This window comes from Mus musculus, chromosome 5 (genome assembly GCF_000001635.26).
Source record: "Mus musculus strain C57BL/6J chromosome 5, GRCm38.p6 C57BL/6J".
Classification (NCBI taxonomy): Eukaryota; Metazoa; Chordata; class Mammalia; order Rodentia; family Muridae; genus Mus; species Mus musculus.
The window spans coordinates 34391307-34411260 of record NC_000071.6 but is presented as its reverse complement, the minus strand read 5'-3'; the positions used below and the strand labels follow the sequence as shown (position 1 = coordinate 34411260).

Sequence of the window (19954 nt, the reverse complement as noted above, 5' to 3'; positions counted from 1 at the left end):
ATTAGATCAAGCCTAATAATAGTCTCCAGTAAGGGAAGGCCTGGAATCAGGGGTGCGGAAGGTCAGGCTTCCAAAATGTGCTACAGAAATAATTTTCAGATATTTACCAGTACACAGGATTGTCTAGAACTAAACACATGAATGCCTTACTAACTTTTCAGGAAACTTTATCATTAAAGAAACCCTGATGTCAGATGGAAAAGTCAGAATGTAACAAACTAGTGGCCAAGTTGCTGACTGTGCAGATAAGGAAGCAGATAGTCTCCACCTACTGCTGGTGTGGCCAGCAAAGGCCAGGAGAGACATCCCTGTTGGCACGGGTCAAAAGATAGTGTGGAAGGAAGCATTCTGATGACAGACGGAAATCCTTTCATTGCCAGTTAGCCCACCACCCACAAGAGAGAAGCAAGAAGCCCACTGAAGCTGCAGCCACTCACCGGCTGGTCAAGACCGCTGTGCCTCTCTTCCTTCTCCACAGTCCTCCGGCAGTCTGGGCATACCCACAGCGGCAGGTGCAGCACGCTGTTGCCCTTGGGAGCCATGGAAAGGGCCAATTTGCTCGCAGTCTTAACTCCACTCTCTAAGAATGAAGAGTCTTTTCGTTCACTTCTGCATAGAAGACAATAATCCCCAGCGGGGTAGGGTGGTGTCCTATGATTCATGCCAAAACTAAAAGGAGTCTGGAATAGAAAAAAAATTCTATGTTCAAAACCTGAGCCAGGAAGCCAAGATTGTTAAAAATATATATATATATTATACATATGTATATTTATATAGAAAAATAGTAACTAAAAACATATGAAGCTGAACCTCATACTCTAAAAACTGGATATTTTAAATAAAATAAGAATATCATAAAGAAGCACTTCCCCCTTCACCTAGACTTTTGTATTACTTTGTCCAGGAAAACTCATCAGCATGGATCTTCAGATCTCAAATAGGCATGAAACATCATACCAGATGCATCAGCACACAAGGTCTTGCACCAAGGCAGCAGTATCTCTGAAGAGGGCCATCCATGGCCTAAACTCCAGAAAACAATCTCTTGGATATGGCAGCTGCATACCCAAGACCCAAATTCCCAGGCATAATGCTGAATTCACTGCCTAATTTCAACAGCTGCTTTTTCAAAACTATGGGATAAATGTGGGAATAGAGGAAGCCTAAAGTAAAAAATCCTTTGGAATACACAAAAAAGCTAAGGGTCTGAGGTTTGGAAACAGACTTACAGTACCAAGACCACCAAGCAGGGAACAAGACTTTAACTCAAAGCAGATAACTAAAATGAGTTCTCCTATAGCATTACTGTCCACTCAGGCAGGTGTGACCTTGCAGAAGCTGGCTGGCACTAAGCACTCAGCAAAGGAAGACAGGAGACCCCTCTTTAGCCTCTCCTATCACAGCCATCAGATGAAAAGGAAGAATATCTCATTCTTCTCTAGTGTTCAGCTGTCTTTGCCAAGCCAGCTCCTCAGATCTTCCCTTACTCGCATGTCTCTTCTTAGACTATCATCAACATTCAACCAGACTATGAATGCACACTAACACACACAACTGACACAGTACCAAGACCACCAAGCAGGGAACAAGACTTTAACTCAAAGCAGATAACTAAAATGAGTTCTCCTATAGCATTACTGTCCACTCAGGCAGGTGTGACCTTGCAGAAGCTGGCTGGCACTAAGCACTCAGCAAAGGAAGACAGGAGACCCCTCTTTAGCCTCTCCTATCACAGCCATCAGATGAAAAGGAAGAATATCTCATTCTTCTCTAGTGTTCAGCTGTCTTTGCCAAGCCAGCTCCTCAGATCTTCCCTTACTCGCATGTCTCTTCTTAGACTATCATCAACATTCAACCAGACTATGAATGCACACTAACACACACAACTGACCCACAACCACCAGAGCTACCAAGTGGGCCCCAGGCTACACAGAGGCACTGGGGCTAAAATCTGAGGCTGAATAAATAATTAATGAGTGAAGGAAAGTCTTTCACATTTACATGCTCTGATAATAGCTGAAACAGTATGAACCCATTATACCCATAACACTATCTCAGTTGTGTGACAGGGTGAGGAGAGTCCCCAGTATAGCCTATGAACTCCCCTGCCCAGATCCCCACCAAAGAATAAACAAACAAAACAGTACAAGAGTATTGATCTTTTTCCATACAAAGAGCCCTGGGATGTCAACATCATGAGAATTTTAAAAATTGCCTCACTTAAACCCGTCTTTTTCTTGTCACAGACAGAATAACCATAAATGTCAGATCAGTGGTCACAGGCTACACATGCACATGCTGGGCACAAGTGTATCAAAAGCCAGGCCAGAAATGTAATATGACATCCAAAACTGACAAAAGACATTCACTCATTCACCACCAAATACATGGGTCCAAAAGAACCTTAAGATTTCAGCTTTATTCAGATTCCAGGATATTTAAATATATATTAAAATAATTTTGGGGTGGGTCCAAAATTTATTACTATGAAAATTTTCTGTTTCAGATGAACCTTACACAGACAGAAGCCAGGGTCACTCCATCCATATTTTAAGTGCATCAGCACTGTGACTGCAACCATTACATGGGATCTAGTGATGAAACTTTGTCAATCAGTCTCATGTTGATACCTGACATGGTTTGGACTTGGTAGTATTTCAAGACTTTTTGGATCAGAGATGCTCTCAACCTGCACTCACTAGGAGCCTACCATGTGCCTAGGCACCAGGGCACAGTAGTAAGTTTTTACTTATTCACTGTCTGGAAGAGCTAATATCCTTATTAAAGCAAAAACAGATTATTAGAGCTTAGACTACTAACACTCTGAGACTAAGGCAGAAATGTTCTCGGCCAGCCTGGACTAGATCCTTTCTTAAAAACAAATGAACAAAAAAAAAAAAAAAAAAAAAAAAAGATGTTAGTAAAAAATATATCTTAGGAGCAACTGGCAGAGTGCTGGTGCTGGAAGAACGCTCCTTCATTCAGGCCACAATGAAGGCCTCTGTCAGGAAATACTTGCAGAGATGTCACTTGCACTTAACTAGGAGAACAAGCACAAAGAGAACAGGAGCTGAAGAAAGAAGAGCTGGGGAGAGCACCAGCCCCAGGCTGCAGGAAAGCTATTAAGAGAGCTGATGAGCCAGAAGTGAGGCTTGAGACAAGATGGGTCAGGAACAGCTCTAAAGAAGACACATCTATACAGAAATCTCTACTCTGAGCCATCTTTTAGGAGAGACAAGAATAAAATGCAAAGAACAGAGGCCCTGTTCTTCTAAAAGGCATTGACTAGGTAAGCTCAGAGCCACAGGCTGGAAGTACTTAGCCTTTGTTTTTGTTTTTGGTTTTTTTGGGTTTTTTCCCAAGACAGGGTTTCTCTGTGTAGCTCTGGCTGTCCTGGAACTCACTCTGTAGACCAGGCTGGCCTCGAACGCAGAAATCCGCCTGCCTCTGGCTCCCAAGTGCTGGAATTAAAGGTATGTGCCACCATTGCCCAGATTTTGTTTTGGAGATGGTATCTTTCTGTATTACTCAAACTGGCCTCAAAATCCTGGGCTCTGTCAACCCCCTACCTCAGTCCCCCAAGTAGCTGAGACTACAGGTTTGAACTACCAAGAGTGAAATGTGGAAAAAAAAAAAAACAAAGCAGAGACCCAAAGGAAACTCTTTGTAGACCTGAAAGAGAAAGTGTGCTGAAAGAGAGCACACACATCTGAATACGCCTATGCTAGCACAAACACAGGCAAGGATCTAAAGCTTCTGTAGCAGGTGGGCACAGTCAGAAAGGACACGTTGCTCAGTTTCTAGTTCTCACACAAGAGAAGACATGACCCAATATCCGTCTTAAAAAGAAATCTTACTGTATGAAAATAAACTCTATGGACAATGACATAGAAATGCTGCTACAGGCAATTCTAAGTGAAGAAGAGGTAGCTTATACTTGTAGGAACAATAGAGAAGAGCAAGGTGGGACCCACAGGGGCCTCAAGGATAAATGACTAAATACCATAGGATAATCTCAAGAGACAGGTAAGTTAGGCAAAGGTCAGCTTGAATGTTGTTCTCATGAGCTCTAATATAAAGTTTGTATTCCAGAGAAAGACTCTGGAAGATGGAGTGCAGTTGCATATATTATTGGGCACCATGAGTACAAATGATTGGAAAGTCACAGAACTAAGGACTAAGGAGATGGCTCAAATGTATAAGCACTTGCTATCCAAGCACAGAGACCAGAATATGGATCCCCAGAAAATGACTACATTTTTCACTTTGCTAAGGTAGAAACTTAGGTCATTAAAGCTCTTCCTCTTATATAATCCAGGTTGTTAGTCATATATATTTCCATCGGTGCTCTAATTTAGCCATACTTAACCAATTTTGAACCAATTTTTAAATCTTTAGTTTAAAATAATTTTAAATTCCACCTTTTGTGTTTGCTTTCATTTTTCCTGGATAGGATCTTTCTATGTAGACCAGGTTGGCCTCAAACACACAAAGATCCACCTACTTACTTTTGCTTCCTGAGTGCTGGGATTAAAAACATATACCACCACACCTGGCCAAATTTCACATTTGATTTCTTCTTTAACACATACTTTGTTAAAAGTATGGTTAGTTTCTTAATTTTGGGGCTCTGTATATATCTGTTACTGAGTTCTAATATAATTTGGCTATCATCAAAAAAGAGCCTAAAGTGTACATTTCTGGATGTGTCACATGAGGCAGACTCATGTGATGTCTTGCTGAAGTAGACTCATGTGATCTTTTGATGAAGCAGGACTCTTCTCCAGGGCACGTAATGTTTGGAAAGAGTGTAAGTAGGGCTCAACAGACAGTGATGGCACACCTGCATTGTTTGTTGCTGATCTTCACTTCCTTGAGAGCCATGACAGAGAACTTCTCCCGGTATTCCTACTGGTTTTGGTCATTCCCAATGACGTGGCTAATTCTGTGGAGGTCTGGCTGTTTCTGCTGGATCTCGCCACTAGTGCTGATTAATTAATGTTTAGTGACACTTTGAACTGAACTGTTGGTATCCTGACAATAGAGATTGGAATAGCCCCAAAGAACTACTTCTAAACAAGTCCACATCCCCTTGTCCTATTTACCAACTTTTCTCCCCTACCTTTGGATGGGAGGGTTAGAAAGGGGAATTGAAGGGTTTGAGAATCCTTATTAAAGTAGGTTTGAATAATCTAAGCCTATAAGAGCCTTAATGTAATTTTAAATCTTCTATACATAACTAATCAGAGTTTTTTCAGCAATATAAAATATAGTTCATATTTGTGGATGTTCACTTCCCAAATGAGAGTGGCAAACTATGAAGGCTTGGGAAAGGCTACATCAACATATGTACCCCATCCACACTAATCCTCAGATCTCTTTCGCCAACTTCACCTCCAAATGCATAAGGCCAGCTCACACTGCATATAAACCTAACAGCTACTACTTCAAATCCTTTCTATGACTCTTGTTTTCTAAAATAGATCAGTCCTCAGCAAGGCATCATGTAAGACATATGAGGCCCTCAGATGGTTGGAATACCCCTTATAACAGTTGGTTAAAATTGACAATTCCACATTCCTATTCCATTCAGAACTATGGTTTTCACTTTGCTTAAAAGGAATTTTTTAAACTTTTATTTATATATGCATGGATACAATGCATCACATGTCACAGCATTGAGGCCAGAGGATGTTCTACAGGAGTCAATTCTCATCTTTGCAGCTTAGCTAGCCCCTTTACCTGACTAGTCCTTTTGCTGGCCCTTGCCTCGAATTATTAGTACTTAGCATCTCCCACTCTGAACACCAATCTCACCTCCTTTATCAAATACAATGGACAATTCGCTATATCCCACTGTGCTTTCTTTTCTCCTCTAAGTTTTGCTCCTCACTCTTAATACATGCTTCCAGTAGCTAATTACTACAACTTTATATAGAAACATTCATCATAATACAAAGTATCCTTTGCCTGTCTTACTGGACATTCAGTTGTTTTTAGAACTGTAAAGTACCCAATACCCACTGAAGGGGCTAAAATGTACAGCAATATCAGAATGCATAGTCTTGCCTTCCAGCTTGCCTTACTTTATGCCTGCCGGCCTGCCTGCCTGTCTTCCTGCCTGCCTGCTTGAACCTTTCTCACTTCTTTCCCAGAACTCAAACACAAGTAGTTTCTGTGAGCAAGAGGCACTAGGAAATAATTACTAAACAGAAACTGAATCCTCCCATACTTACTTACCAAAAGAAATCTGGTAACAGAATCAAGAATTTATCTACACAATTAGTTTAAAAACTTAAAAAGTTTTATTACAGATCATTTATGCAATTTTATAGAATACACAGCAATTTATAGATTTCAAGGTTGTTCTGGAAACTCAATATAATTTACTTAAGAACTGATTATTGATGTAAAATGTATTATTTTAGCACCCCTTTTTCTTTTTGTGTTGTTTTAGTTTTCAGACAGTGTCTCACAGAGCTTACTTAAGTTAGCCTTTAACACTTGACCCTCCTCTGACTCCTAAATACTGGGATACTAGGCACATGCCTCATCCCTGGCCCCCCTCTCTCCCTCTCTTTTGAAGTACTAGTAATCAAACCCAGGACCTGACACATTAGCTGAGCAAATGCTCAACCCTCTTTCTTTCCTTTATTCCTTCCTTCCTCCCCCATCTTTTCCTCAATGTATCCCTGGCTGTCCTGGAACTATGTAGTTCACAGAAATCAACATAGCTCTACCTCCCCAATGCTGGGATTAAATGCACTAATCCCCTTTTAAAGTAAGGTCTCATTAAATTGTCCTGGCTGGCTCAAAGTTGTGATCCTCCTGTCTTACCCTTCCAAGTAGCTAGGATTTATTATATAGCTTTTATAGCCAGAATGAGTACTAAAAAAGTTTCTATGCATGTAATTGTTACTAACATGGTTCCCTCTATAAATGTAACTGCTTCATTTGAAGTCTATTACTGTTTGACCTGATTGAATTTACCCAGAAGAAAATCATCTCAGTATCCTTGGTACAGGTCCAGTACCTCTCTCTACTCTTATCATCTGATAGCACAGCAAACATCTGAAAATATTTCAGGTCTCTGCTGCCTGGAAACCTGCAAGTTGCAAGTCACCCACGGGCACTACTTTCACTACTGTGCTCTCCTGGTCAGAAGGACATCCACACCAGAGGCTAATCCATGCCCTCTGAAAACGGTGACTACAGACAGAACTTAGTTGTTGAAGAACTTCATGGTCCATAGATTCAAAATGCAAGAAGATCTGGGAACCTTCATGTAGTGGCTATTCCTGGTTGTCAACTTGACTATATCTGGAATGAACTACAATCCAGAATTGGAAGGCTCACCAGTGACCCTAATCTGGAGGCTGGGAAATAGAAGTTTCTGACCTGGATTTGGTATGGAGATCTTGAGGCTAGTGGCTATGAATCCCAGAAGATTAAGACTGGGAGATCTCCGAGTTCAAGGTCATCTGGGATTAAAGGTGTGGTGGCACACATTTTTAATCTGGGCTACACCTTCTGCTGGAGACCATATAAGGACATTGGAAGAAGGAAGGCTCTTTCTATCTCCTTTGCCTGCTTGCCGTGTGGGACTGAGCAACTGCTAGATCCTTGGACTTCCACTCACAGCTGCTACTGACCATTGTTGGGAGTTGGACTGCAGACTGTAAGTCATCAATAAATTCCTTTACTATATACAGACTATCCATAAGTTTTGTGACTCTAGAGAACCCTGACTAATACACTTCATCACAGGGAACAAGTAACAACTGAGGCTCTAAGTATGAAGGAGTACCTGGGAAGGAAGGCAGTGGATTAAGTAGACTGGGAGTTCACACAGCACAGACACTTAAAAGAGAACAGAAGCGTGAGTGCATTGTAGACTGCTAAAGGGCATGTAAAGGGTTAACATTCTGTTAGGGAAACTATTTGGCACTGTGTTTCCCAGAGTCCCAGCCCACTCATCTTCTTTTACCAGCTCTTCTCTGGCTACTACCAACCAAACTACCTCCTCACCAGGGTATGTGTCAGTCACATCCCCATCATCACCCAAGGACTCCCCCCCCCCCCCCCACCACACACACACACCTTTAAAAGGCATAAGTTTTTCCTTCTTTCCTTTAGGGCACAAACATGCTGTTCCTATCTCATCCTCCTCTTTTTAAAAAAAAAGATTTTTTTTTTAAAAAAGATTTATTTGTATTAGTTTAAATATGCATTGTGTGGTGGCATGTGCATGTACCTACAGATGCTCACAGAGGCCAGAGGCATCTGATAACTCTGGAGCTGGTTGCAGGTTTGATGTGATTGATCTGACATGGGTATCGACTTGGCTCCTCTTAACTGCTGAGCTATCTCTTCAGGCCCCTTATCCTCATCTTGACTGCATTTTCATCCATCTCTTACTACCTGTTAACAAAGTTATCCAGAAATGTCCACCCCCACCTCAAAAAGAAACCACAGAAATGAAGCCACTCAATCTCTTCTATAAACACACACACACACACACACACACACATCACTAAAAACCTACTGGAACATGCAAAGTGGCACAGCCATTTGAGAAGACAGTTTTGAAATGTCTTACAAAATAAGCCAAACCCTAACCACTAAATCCAACAACTATGTTCTTTAATACTTATCAAATAAACTGAAAGTTTACATATACATGAAAACCCATGCACATGTCTGTGTGTGTGTGTGTGTGTGTGTGTGTGTGTGAGAAAGAGAGAGAGAGAGAGAGAGAGAGAGAGAGAGAGAGAGAGAGGTGGTACTTTGCCTGTCCCACGTACATTTGCCTCTGCTCACATATATTTACAACAACTTTCATAACTGCTAAAATCTGAAGCAATCAAAATGTAATTCTGCAGGTAAATGAGCACAAAATTGGGTCCACACAAGAAGAAATGAGCTATCAAGTAATATAGCAGGCAGAATTGTAAATATATATTACTAAGCTAAAAACAAAAACAATCTGAAAACGCTGCATGCTACAAAATCCCAACTACAGGACAGGTGAGTGGGTGCCAGGGGCTCTGGGGAGGGAAGAGACTGGCTTCCTACTTTCTACTCACTTTGCAAGAGCCTAAAAATAGTCTATTAAAACAATGCTTCTCTCTTCTGAACTCCTTGGACAACTGTATTCATTGCACACATATCCAGACACATAATGAAAAACTAAAATCAGGACTGGAAAGATGGTTTAGCAATTAAAGAGCTTTTATAGAGAACCCAGGTTCAAGTCTTGATACCACATGATGTCTCACAATCATATATAACTCTAGTCTCAGGGAATCAAGAGCCTTCTGGCTTCTGTGGGCACCAGGCATGCATGTGGTACACAGGCATACATGCTGACAAAATACTCATATATACAAACAATTTTTAAATTTAAAAAATACACCTTACTAATTATTTTTAAAAGTAGGCTGTATCCTTTGCTGGGAAGAAGAAATAGCCACACCAATTCACTTATAGTAAGTAATGTTTGACTCAATGAAATTAACCAGTGACAGATCTAGAAAAGGGCTGGGATGACCAACACACCAATAATGTCCTATGTGAGTGATTAAATGACATTCTCCACGGATCTTGTTTCTATGAGTTGAACTTAGAGGACAGCTGGCATAAACCTTGTCCTAATATGTGGCACATTAAGCTGTTTCTGTTCGATTACAATGTATCTTACCTGTTATTTTTAATAAAAGATGTATGAAACCAAAAAAAAAAAATGACATTCTCTACATAAGCTTCCTATGGTCAGATAACCCAAATACTTCATGGTCTTCTTCCCCAATGCTTACTCAGTGATTGTATGAATAAACAGAAACTGAAGCAAGAATGAAAAACAGGAGCTGAAGAGGTGGCTCAGAGGTTAAGAGCACTGACTGCTCTCCCAGAGGTCCTGCGTTCAATTCCCAGAAATCACATGTAATGGGATCCGATGCCCTCTTCTGGTGTGTCTGAAGACAGCTAGAGTATACTCATATACATAAATTAACATACAATTTGCTAAACGCATGAAACTCAAGAAGAACGAAGACCAAAGTGTGGACACTTTGCCCCTTCTTAGAATTGGGAACAAAACACCCATGGAAGGAGTTACAGAGACAAAGTTTGGAGCTGAGACGAAAGGATGGACCATCTAAAGACTGCCATATCCGGGGATCCATCCCATAACCAGCTTCCAAACGCTGACACCATTGCATACACTAGCAAGATTTTGCTGAAAGGACCCAGATATGGCTGTCTCTTGTGAGACTATGTGGGGGGCCTGGCAAACACAGAAGTGAATGTTCACAGTCAGCTATTGGATGGATCACAGGGCCCCCAATGGAGGAGCTAGAGAAAGCACCCAAGGAGCTAAAGGGATCTGCAACCCTATAGGTGGAACAACAATATGAACTAAATAGTACCCCCCCCACCAGCTCGTGTCTGTAGCTGCATATGTATCACTGCCATCAGTGGAAAGAGACGCCCATTGGTCATGCAAACTTTATATGCCTCAGTACAGGGGAATGCCAAGGCCAAGAAGTGGTAGTGGGTGGGTGGGTGGGGGAGTGGGTGGGGGAGCGTGTGGGGGACTTTTGGGATAGCATTGGAAATGTAAAAGAAATAAATACCCAATTTAAAAAAAAGAAAGAAAAGGAAAAAAAAAGAAAAGAACAGAATGGCTCAACAACATGCATACCCATCATGGAACTGGCCCTATCACTGCTGATAGCTGATAAGGTGAGCAGCTATCATTAACAGGTTGACTATATTGGACCCTTTCATCATGATAGGGATGGCAATTTGTCCTCTCTAGGAGAAATGCTTTGGTTTGGTTTTGGTTTTTCAAGATAGGGTTCTCTGTTTAACAGCCCTGGCTGACTTGGAACTAGCTTTGTAGACCAGGCTGGCCTAGAATGCAGAGATACATCTGCCTCTCTGCCTCCCCAGTGCTGGATTAAGTCTGTGCCACTACACCCAGCTGAGAAATAATTCTCAAACAGGGACTTTAGCACCAGTGAGTGTTCAGTCAAAAGACAGAGGCCACATCAAGAACCTAGGCATGGTGGCACAAACCTTTAATCCTAGTACTCAGAAGGCAAAGGATCTCTAGAGTTTACAAGCCAGCCTACTTAGTCTACTTAAGGAGTTCCAGGACATCCAAGGCTATATAAAGAAATCGTGTCAAACAAAACAAATCTAGATAGGGGCCACATACCACTGAAAAGAGTTAGCTGATTCTTAGTAAAGAATAGGATCAATAAAAACAGGAGTGAATACAGGAGCAGCCAGAGATCTGAGGTACAATGTTCAAGGATAAATTTGATGCATATTATTCCTATTAATATTTTCTGTATGTGATATATGTATACCTATGGATCCAAGTATACATGAGGGTGCATTCACCCTTGTGCATCCATACAGAAGCCAGAAGTTGGATGTTTTCCTCTATCAGTACCTATCCTATTGTTTTTAGCTTTTTAAAATATTTGTTTGTTTATATTTTGTTCTCTGTGTTGACTGTGAAATGGCACAAGTATAGGTCAGAGGAAAACTTACAAGACTTACTTGGTTCAATTTTTCTACCATGTGGTTCCTTACAATTCAGGTTGTTAAGTCTTGGCAGCAAGTACCTTTAGCCAATGAACCATCTTGCTAGCCCTGAGACAGGATCTATTACTTACTGAGCCTAGAGTTCATCATTTCGGCTAGACTATCTTGCCAGAAAGCCCTCAAGATCTGCCTGCTTCTACTCTCCCAGTACTGCTACTATACCTGTTTTTGTTTGTTTTGCTTACGTAGGTGCTAGGGATTTGAACCCAGGTCCTCATACTTACACAACAAGCATTTTTGCCCACTGAGCCATCGCCCTAGCTCCTCATGAATAAAAATAATTCCTGACAGGTGTGGTGGTGCACGCCTTTAATCCCAGCACTTGGGAGGCAGAGGCAGGCGGTTTTTTGAGTTGGAGGACAGCCTGGTCTACAAAGTGAGTTCCAGGACAGCCAGGGCTACATCGAGAAACCCTGTATCAAGAAAAAAAAAAAAGCCTTCTAGCCCAGCCAAAATAGGATTCAAACATCACTGGAGACAAGCAGCTTATAGCCCCAGAATGGATATCTGCTTGAATACCATAAGGAAGCTGATAAATAGAAAACTATCCTTTAGGGGTGCAGATGAAACTTATCAGGCTATCCTTGAACCTGCCTCAGCCTTCCTGCCCTGAAAATACAGACGGGTCTGTATCACCAATCCTGGCAAAATTTATCAGAAAGCCACCTTCTATTTACATGCTTGTAACTTAAGCTACATAAAAGGCAGAGAGGCAAAAGGATCACTTAAGCCTAAAAGTTTGAGGCCAGAATCAGTTTTTTTAAAAGCCCAGAAAGGGAGGGAGAAGGGGAAAGGAGGGAGGGGGGATGGGACAGGAAGGGAAGGGAGAAGGAAAGGAAGGAAAGAAGAAAGAAGCCATCTTCTGTGTGCTGGTAGCACCCAGTGCCTGTGGAAAGTAATGCTGGACTCTTATGGGAAGCCAAAGAATTTGTCAGGAAGCTGCTCATTGTAATTTACTGAAATCTAGAGAAGGCACAGAGGAGTGGGATCAGAAGCCCTCTCTACTTGCAAGTCCTACAAACCCACTACTGACAAAAAGAGACACTTGGTAGAGGGCAACTCAAATGTCACATATGACAGTGGGTATGTGTGGAGCCAAGAGGCAATGAACTGCTAAACTGGCACACCTTCCTGCTCACATTTTTCCATGCTGGCTGCAGACACAATGCCTCTTGGCTTTAGCACCTCTTTCTGCTTACTCAGTGAAAATAGCCAGGTCTCATACAGATGCTCCTGGGCTTACATCCCAATAAACTTCACGAAGTAAGCAGTCAATGTACTACTCTAGCTACTGCACAGCCTACTGAAATCAAGCAAATACTGGGGATAGTGGTGCACACCTTTAAATTAGCATTCGCCTAGAGAAACAAGGCCGATCTCGGAGTTCCAGACCTGCCTGGTCTAAGAAGTGAGTTCCAGGATATCCTGTGGTACACAGGGAAACTCTGTCTTTAAAAACAAATACAAAACAAAAACAAGGTATGGCTTTGGCTTTTGTACCATGTTAAAAATAAAGGCCCTCTATAATTGTTACCAGTAAGAAACATCAATAGAGGGAGCTAGAGAGATAGAGTCAGGAGGGAAGGCTTTCCTTTCAGGGTCTGCTAGATATAGCACAGGCAGGCTCCTGGAAAACACTTGCATTGCCTCTACAGATGAGCTTCTTAGACTGCATTTCTCTAGAGCTAGGTGTACGAAAGGCACAGCTTATGTAATATTTGACAATTACCTCTGGACTTTAGAAATAGCAGTATAACAGAACATGAATCTGATGCATCTGTATCCCAACCCTTATTACTGTTCCTGCTTTCCACTAAGCCCCATTCATGCCTCCACCTACCAGCATCCCTCAGCACTGACAGACTAGCCAACCTTCATTCCACGTAATGGCTTGGAGCTGTCCTGGCTCATACTTATATCATTCTTACAGACACACACACACTTACATCATTCTTACAGACACACACACACTTGCCCAAGGGGTCTGCTACACCAGCTGTGGCCCTAGTCAGTCCTGGCAACTCTCTTCTGCTGTGTACTCACCCATCACTCACAGCTCTCTTACACTCCAGGTTTTTCTGACTTAACTCTGGCCCAGGAACCCTGATCAACTACTCATTATAATTCTATCTTCCATAGGTCTGATCTTCAGCCTTGGAGAGAAGGCTCCTTTCAAATATGTTCCTTGGTATTTGTTGTTGTTTTTCGAGACAGGGTTTCTCTGTGTAGTCCTGGCTGTCCTGGAACTCACTTTGTAGACCAGGCTGGCCTCGAACTCAGAAATCCGCCTGCCTCTGCCTCCCGAGAGCTGGATTAAAGGCATGCACCACCACGCCCAGCTTGGTATTTGTTTTAAATGGCTAAAGTTTGTAGCTATGCAGTGGTGGTGCATGCCTTTAATTCCAGCACTCAGGAGGATGCAGTAGGTCTGAGTTCTAGACTAGCCTGGTCTACAGAGCGAGTGCCATGACAGCCAAGGACTTCTGGTCTTAAAGAACAGTCCCACTAGGCCTAGCAGTAGTGGCGCACGCCTTCAATCCAAGCACTTAGGGGACAGGGGCAGGCAGATTGCCGAGTTCGAGGCCAGCCTGGTCTACAGAGTGATTTCCAGGACAGCCAAGGCTACACAGAGAAACCCTGTCTCAAAGCAAACAAACAAACAAACAAAAACAGTCCCACTAGATACAGAATATTCTATATAAATGACCAATACATGATACTATCTGTGGTCAGATAGACAAATTTGAGATAAGAAAGGGTTTAAAATACTCTCACTGCTAAGCTTAATGATGAAAGAAAGAAAGGAAGAAAGAAAGAAAGAAAGAAAGAAAGAAAGAAAGAAAGAAAGAAAGAAAGAGGGAGGGGAGGAAAAAAAGAAAGGGGGAGGGAGAGGGAGAGGGAGAGGGAGAGGGGGAGGGAGAGGGAGAGGGAGAGGGAGAGGGTTTACAATGAGCCTGACCATCTGTATTCACACCTCTGAACTAACAGCTAAAAAGCAAAATTGTAATTTGTTGACCAGAATAGCTGAAGTTGCATACAGACTTCATCATTAAGAGCTAATTGTCTAGGAATAAAACTCTTAATTAAATATACCAACAAAGTGAAAACAATGAGAAAAAATTACCAACTATGACAATAGTGAAGGGGGAAAGAACATGAAACATGTTGAATCCGAAAATGTGAATTTTGTTTGAAAATGTCTTTCCTAAACTAAGCTCCTTTCCATAATGTTGATGTGACTTCCCAGATTAGTAACACTGGCACTGATAAATGTTCCAACAATGTGAATCATCTGAATTTGTTATAAAACAGAACGAAGAAGAAAATAACAAAACATTACCCCAGAACCATATGTCCCTCACCCAACAAATTTTAGTCAGCATGAATTCTGTATTTGTACCTACCTGTTTCTAAATATAATGGCTACAAAATCAAGACTGTATTGAAATAAATTTAAAAAACCACAGACTAGCAGAACACTCACTTATCATATCTCAGTGTAAGCCATCATCAAGGGGAAGCTAACAGTCTGTATGTTAGAAACAGTGAGAGAGAGAGAGCTGCACTGGAACTCTGCAGTCAGAAAGCCTGAATTTCAATTCCAACTCCATCTCCCAACAGACTGTGTGCAACCTTAAGAAGCCTCCCCCACTCCTTTTTGCACTGTTTTGAGAAACAGACACTCTGTAAGCTCTGAAAAACAGTTTTTAAATCAATACTAAAAATTATAGTTACTCAGAGAACACTTGGAATAAAAGAGTACAACACTGGTTGACACTCACTACCCACTCTTTATCCTCCAAGTGCTTAGCACTTCTTGGCCTGTGTCTTCATTCACTTATTAAAGTATTTTTTTTAAATCTACTCAGGCTTACCAGAGAACCAAGTAAGAGGCTGAATTATTATATATAGGTCATGAGCTTAAATGCAGACTCTGAAGTCTAGACCCTTGAGCATAGTGATTACCAGTCAAAATGGCCACTACTTGCCATTCTTTTTGTTGTTCTTAAGTATGATTATTAAGTGTTTACACCATTGTATGACACATGCCTCCTTCAACCCTCATTATGACATTATTACACTATCCATCTGACATGGGGGAGCTATTTATTGCCATTAAAATGAGGAAATGCAGAGGTTTAGAGAGATAGCTCAGTTAGCAGCATTGGCAGCTCTTGTAGAGGACCTGGGCTCTGTTCTAAGCATTCACATGATGGTTTACAACCACCTGTAACTACAAGTTCTCAGGAATACAATGCATTCCTCGACCCTCTGTGTGTAACACATACATGTGGTACAGACATACATACAGGTATACACCCATACACATAAAATAAAAATTGTTTTTTAACTGACAAAATGTAGCTCTGTTGGTAAAGTACTTGCCACACAAACATGAGAACCAGTTCAGATCCCCAGCACCCACAGAGCAAGTCCAGGAGCACAGGCCATATGAGATCAGTATAATGAAGATAAAAATGAAGTGAATGAAACTGTTCTGTTTCAGATCATCCTTTACCCTGAAGCCAAGGCTTGAGCTTGTCAAACTTGCAGCAATGGTCCTGCCTCAGTCTTCTGTGCACTACACTAGGCTTACAGGTATGCATCACCATACCCGTAATTGTTTTTAATGTTTTTCCTGTGCTGTGGGTCCAACCCAGGCTCCTCCCTTTTGCAAGTGCTCTACAACTGACTACATGCCTGTCTTAGTTTGGGTTTTACTGCTGTGAGCAGACACTATGACCAAGGCAAATCTTATAAAGGACAACATATATTTGGGGCTGGCTTATAGGTTCAGAGGTTCAGTCCATTATCATCAAGGTGGAAGCACAGCAGGCATGGTGCAGGCAGAGCTGAGAGTTCTATGTCTTCATCTGAAGGCTGCTAGTGAAGACAGCCTTCCAGGCAGCTAGGATGAGGTTTTAAGTCCACACCCACAGTGACACACCAACTCTAACAGGGCTTTATCTTCTAATAGTGCCAACTTCCTGGGGCGAACATAAACAAATCATCACAATCCCAATCCTTAAAAACACCGTATAAGGGCTGGAGAGATAGCTCAGCGGATAAGAGCACTGACTGCTCTTCCAAAGGTCCTGAGTTCAAATCCCAGCAACCACATGGTGGCTCACAACCATCCATAATGAGCTCTGACATCCTCTTCTGGTGGATTTAAAACAGCTACAGTATACTTATGTATAATAATAAATCTTTAAAAAAAACCCACCGTATACATTTACTGTGTACCATGTAATGGTTTCTGTTTAGTTGGTTGGTGTTTTGATTTGGTTTGGGATTTTGGTTTTTGTTTGTTTGTTTGTTTGAGATAGGGTTTTTCTGGGTAGCTTGACTGTACTGGAACTAACTCTCTCTGTAGACCAGGTTGTCCTGGAACCTAATCAGAATCTGCTGCCTCTGCCCACCACTGCTCGGTTGCCATATGATGATTTCTTTAATAAAAGGTGAACACGTGATATGTCAGTAGATGGTATACACTATTATATCAGTAGATGATATGCACTGTGATGTTCAGGAGTATGTGATACATGCTGTGCTCAGAGTAGTCGATGACATACATGGCCATGTTTCAGGAGATGGTATTCATCGTCATGTTCAGTAGTACATGGCATACATCATCATACTTTGGTAGACGGCATATCAAGTATATATTATATAGTATATTTCAAATCCTTCTAGGGCTAGAGATGTCATTCTTGCTAAGCATGCACAAGACCCTTTTTATGCCAAGATCCTTTTTAAAAATAAATCTAAGGGAAAGACAGGTTGGAAGGGAAGAAAGAAGTGAGAAAAGGAATAAGGGAAATTCTGTCTTTAGAGTGTGGTATAGTGTTAAACATTTGTTAACTCCAGCACTTGTCAAGAAGTCAAAGGACCCAGGAGTCAAGACCAGCCTCAACTACAGAGGGCAGTGGTCCTCAACCTTCCGAATGCCATGACCCTTTAATGCCCTCATGTTATGGAAGTCATGTTATGGTGACCCCCCAACCTTAAAATTATCTTCATTGCTACTTTATAACTAAATTTCTACTGATAAGAATCATAAATACCTGATATGCAGGGTGAATGACCTGTTTCGGGAACTATTTTAAAAAAACGAATCAGCACGTTACTGTGTTTGTGCCAGCAACTCTTGGCCCTGCTGCGGTCCTGCAGGCTCTGTCTCTACCCGCCAACTCTCCAGCGGGCTGGAGCTTGTAAGTTCCTTTTGCTGCCACACCAGCCCAACGTAATGACCGCCCCCCATACCTCCCCCATGGTCAGCTGCCACACCACCCAACAACCCAGTAAAAACAAAACACTAGAAGCTTATAATTAACAAAACAGATTTATTTATCAATAAATTTTCAATTCACAAGATGCCAATACAATAATTTCAGAACCAACTGATGATAAAAGTTGCCTACCTCTATTATACAAATTATCCCAAATATTCTATCCTTTATGATGTAATAACTATCTGTGGCTATTAAAAAACCACGCTGGCCAGGCATGGTGGCACACACCTTTAATCCCAGCACTCAGGAGGCAGAGGCAGGTGGATTTCTGAGTTCAAGGCCAGCCTGGTCTACAAAGTGAGTTCCAGGACAGCCAAGGCTATACAGAGAAACCCTGTCTCGGAAAACAAAAACAAAAAACAAAAAACCCACACTGGATCTGGCTCTTCTTCCTGTCTATCTGTCTCCATCTTGGCTCTTCCCCTTTCTCCCAAGATGCTGTCTCTGTAACTCTTAACTCCTCCTCCCTTTCCCTGTCCAATCACAGGCCTCCAGCTGTGCTAATATTTTAATGTAATTTGACAGGGAAAATCCTGTCACAATATATACGTGTTCTTCTCTGTGCACACTTATGTGAATTCAGGTAGAGCCTAGAGGTTAATGTCAGGTGTTTTCTATTAATCTCCACCTTATGCTTTTGAGATTTAACTCTTTTGAGTCTCACACTGAACTTTACTGATTCAGCTAGTCTGGCTGCCAGCAAACATCAAGAATCTGCTCTACCTCTGGATATATTACACATACACAGTGGAAGAAAAAGAAATGCACCAGTGCACACACATGCATACAACAGAGCAGCACATATACATAATGTGGTGAAGAGAACAAGAAGAGTGTGATATGTTCCTTCTATTTTCAGATAAAAATAAGATAGAATCCCACCCTTTCCCCTTACTTACTTCATCTTGGGCAAAGGAGAAATGAAATTTTCACAGGAAAAAATGAAATAATTCAGAATCAGCTTCTTTCCCCCCCCCCCTTTTTATTGTCCTCTACCTTCAGTCCTACTACTGCTTGGGAGAATGGGGCCAGGATATGTATAGGATGTTGCACTTTAGTCAGCCCTAAAACTGGAGTCCAGAAGGTCCAATCCCTCCTCCCCATGGATATGTAAAGACACAGACATTATGATTAATCAATGCCAGTGCTGCTCAGCCCTCAATATAACTTCACTTTTTATAAAATAAGCAGTGACTATACATTTCTTTAAAGACTCAGATGTATGAATGGCATGTGATATGTACTCAGTCCTACTATGATTATCTATCTTACCTACTCTATGTCTATGTGTTTTATACACATATCACAAAGCACTTTATCCCACTGCCCCACTAAATATGAAAGTTCTGTAATTAACTTATTTTGTACAATATACCACTGACATTCTATGAAAATGGCCAGGTACACATCTGTAATCCTTGCACTGAGAAGGCTGAGACAGGACAAGACTTTTCAAAGCCAGTCTGGAAAATACAACCAGACCTTGTCTTAGAAAAGGGAGAAGGGAGGGAAGGCAGGTGAGGGTAGAACAGAGCAGAGTAAGGTAGCTAATGTCTTTATATTTCAGTACTTAAGACACTGAGGCAGGCAGATCTCTGTGAATTTACTGAGAGCCTGGTCTATACAGCAAGCAGCAAGCAAGAAAGGAAGGAAGAAAGAAATATATCATAAGGAGCTCTTTAAGAAATATATGGCTCAGTAGTTTCAGAACATGTACTGTTCTTGAAGAGTCTAGAAATAATCCAAAAAGAAGGTCTCAGCCTTCTGGACTATGCAAATGTAGCAAAGGCCGACTGTAGGCTTAAAATTTTTAAACTCTATTTTTAATAAAAGATTTTAACCTTCTCTCTAGCCACCAGAGGTAGTGGGAAAGAAGGGTTATTAGGATGTGAAGGGAAGCGGACCTGTTTAGAAATTGTTCTTGGGCTGGAGAGATGGCTCAGTGGTTAGAAGCACAGAGGACCTGAGTACAATTCTCAGCAACCACATGGTAGCTCACAACCATCTGCAATGGGGTCTGATGCCCTCTTCTGGTGTGTCTG

At 41.6% G+C, this 19954-nt stretch overlaps 1 protein-coding gene and 1 non-coding gene across 2 annotated transcripts in view; one reads left to right on the top strand and one right to left on the bottom strand.

Moving 5' to 3' along the window:
• Window positions 1-19954, bottom strand: part of Fam193a (family with sequence homology 193, member A) — a 116526-nt gene that overhangs the window by 75198 nt on the left and 21374 nt on the right. The window contains exon 2 of the mRNA NM_001243123.1: window positions 438-680. Within this exon, the coding sequence (NP_001230052.1) occupies window positions 438-680 (243 nt within the window). The remainder of the gene's footprint in view (window positions 1-437; window positions 681-19954) is intronic.
• Window positions 15608-15711, top strand: LOC115490295. Its single transcript, XR_003956116.1, has one exon. It is a non-coding gene; the product is annotated as a small nucleolar RNA U13 (small nucleolar RNA).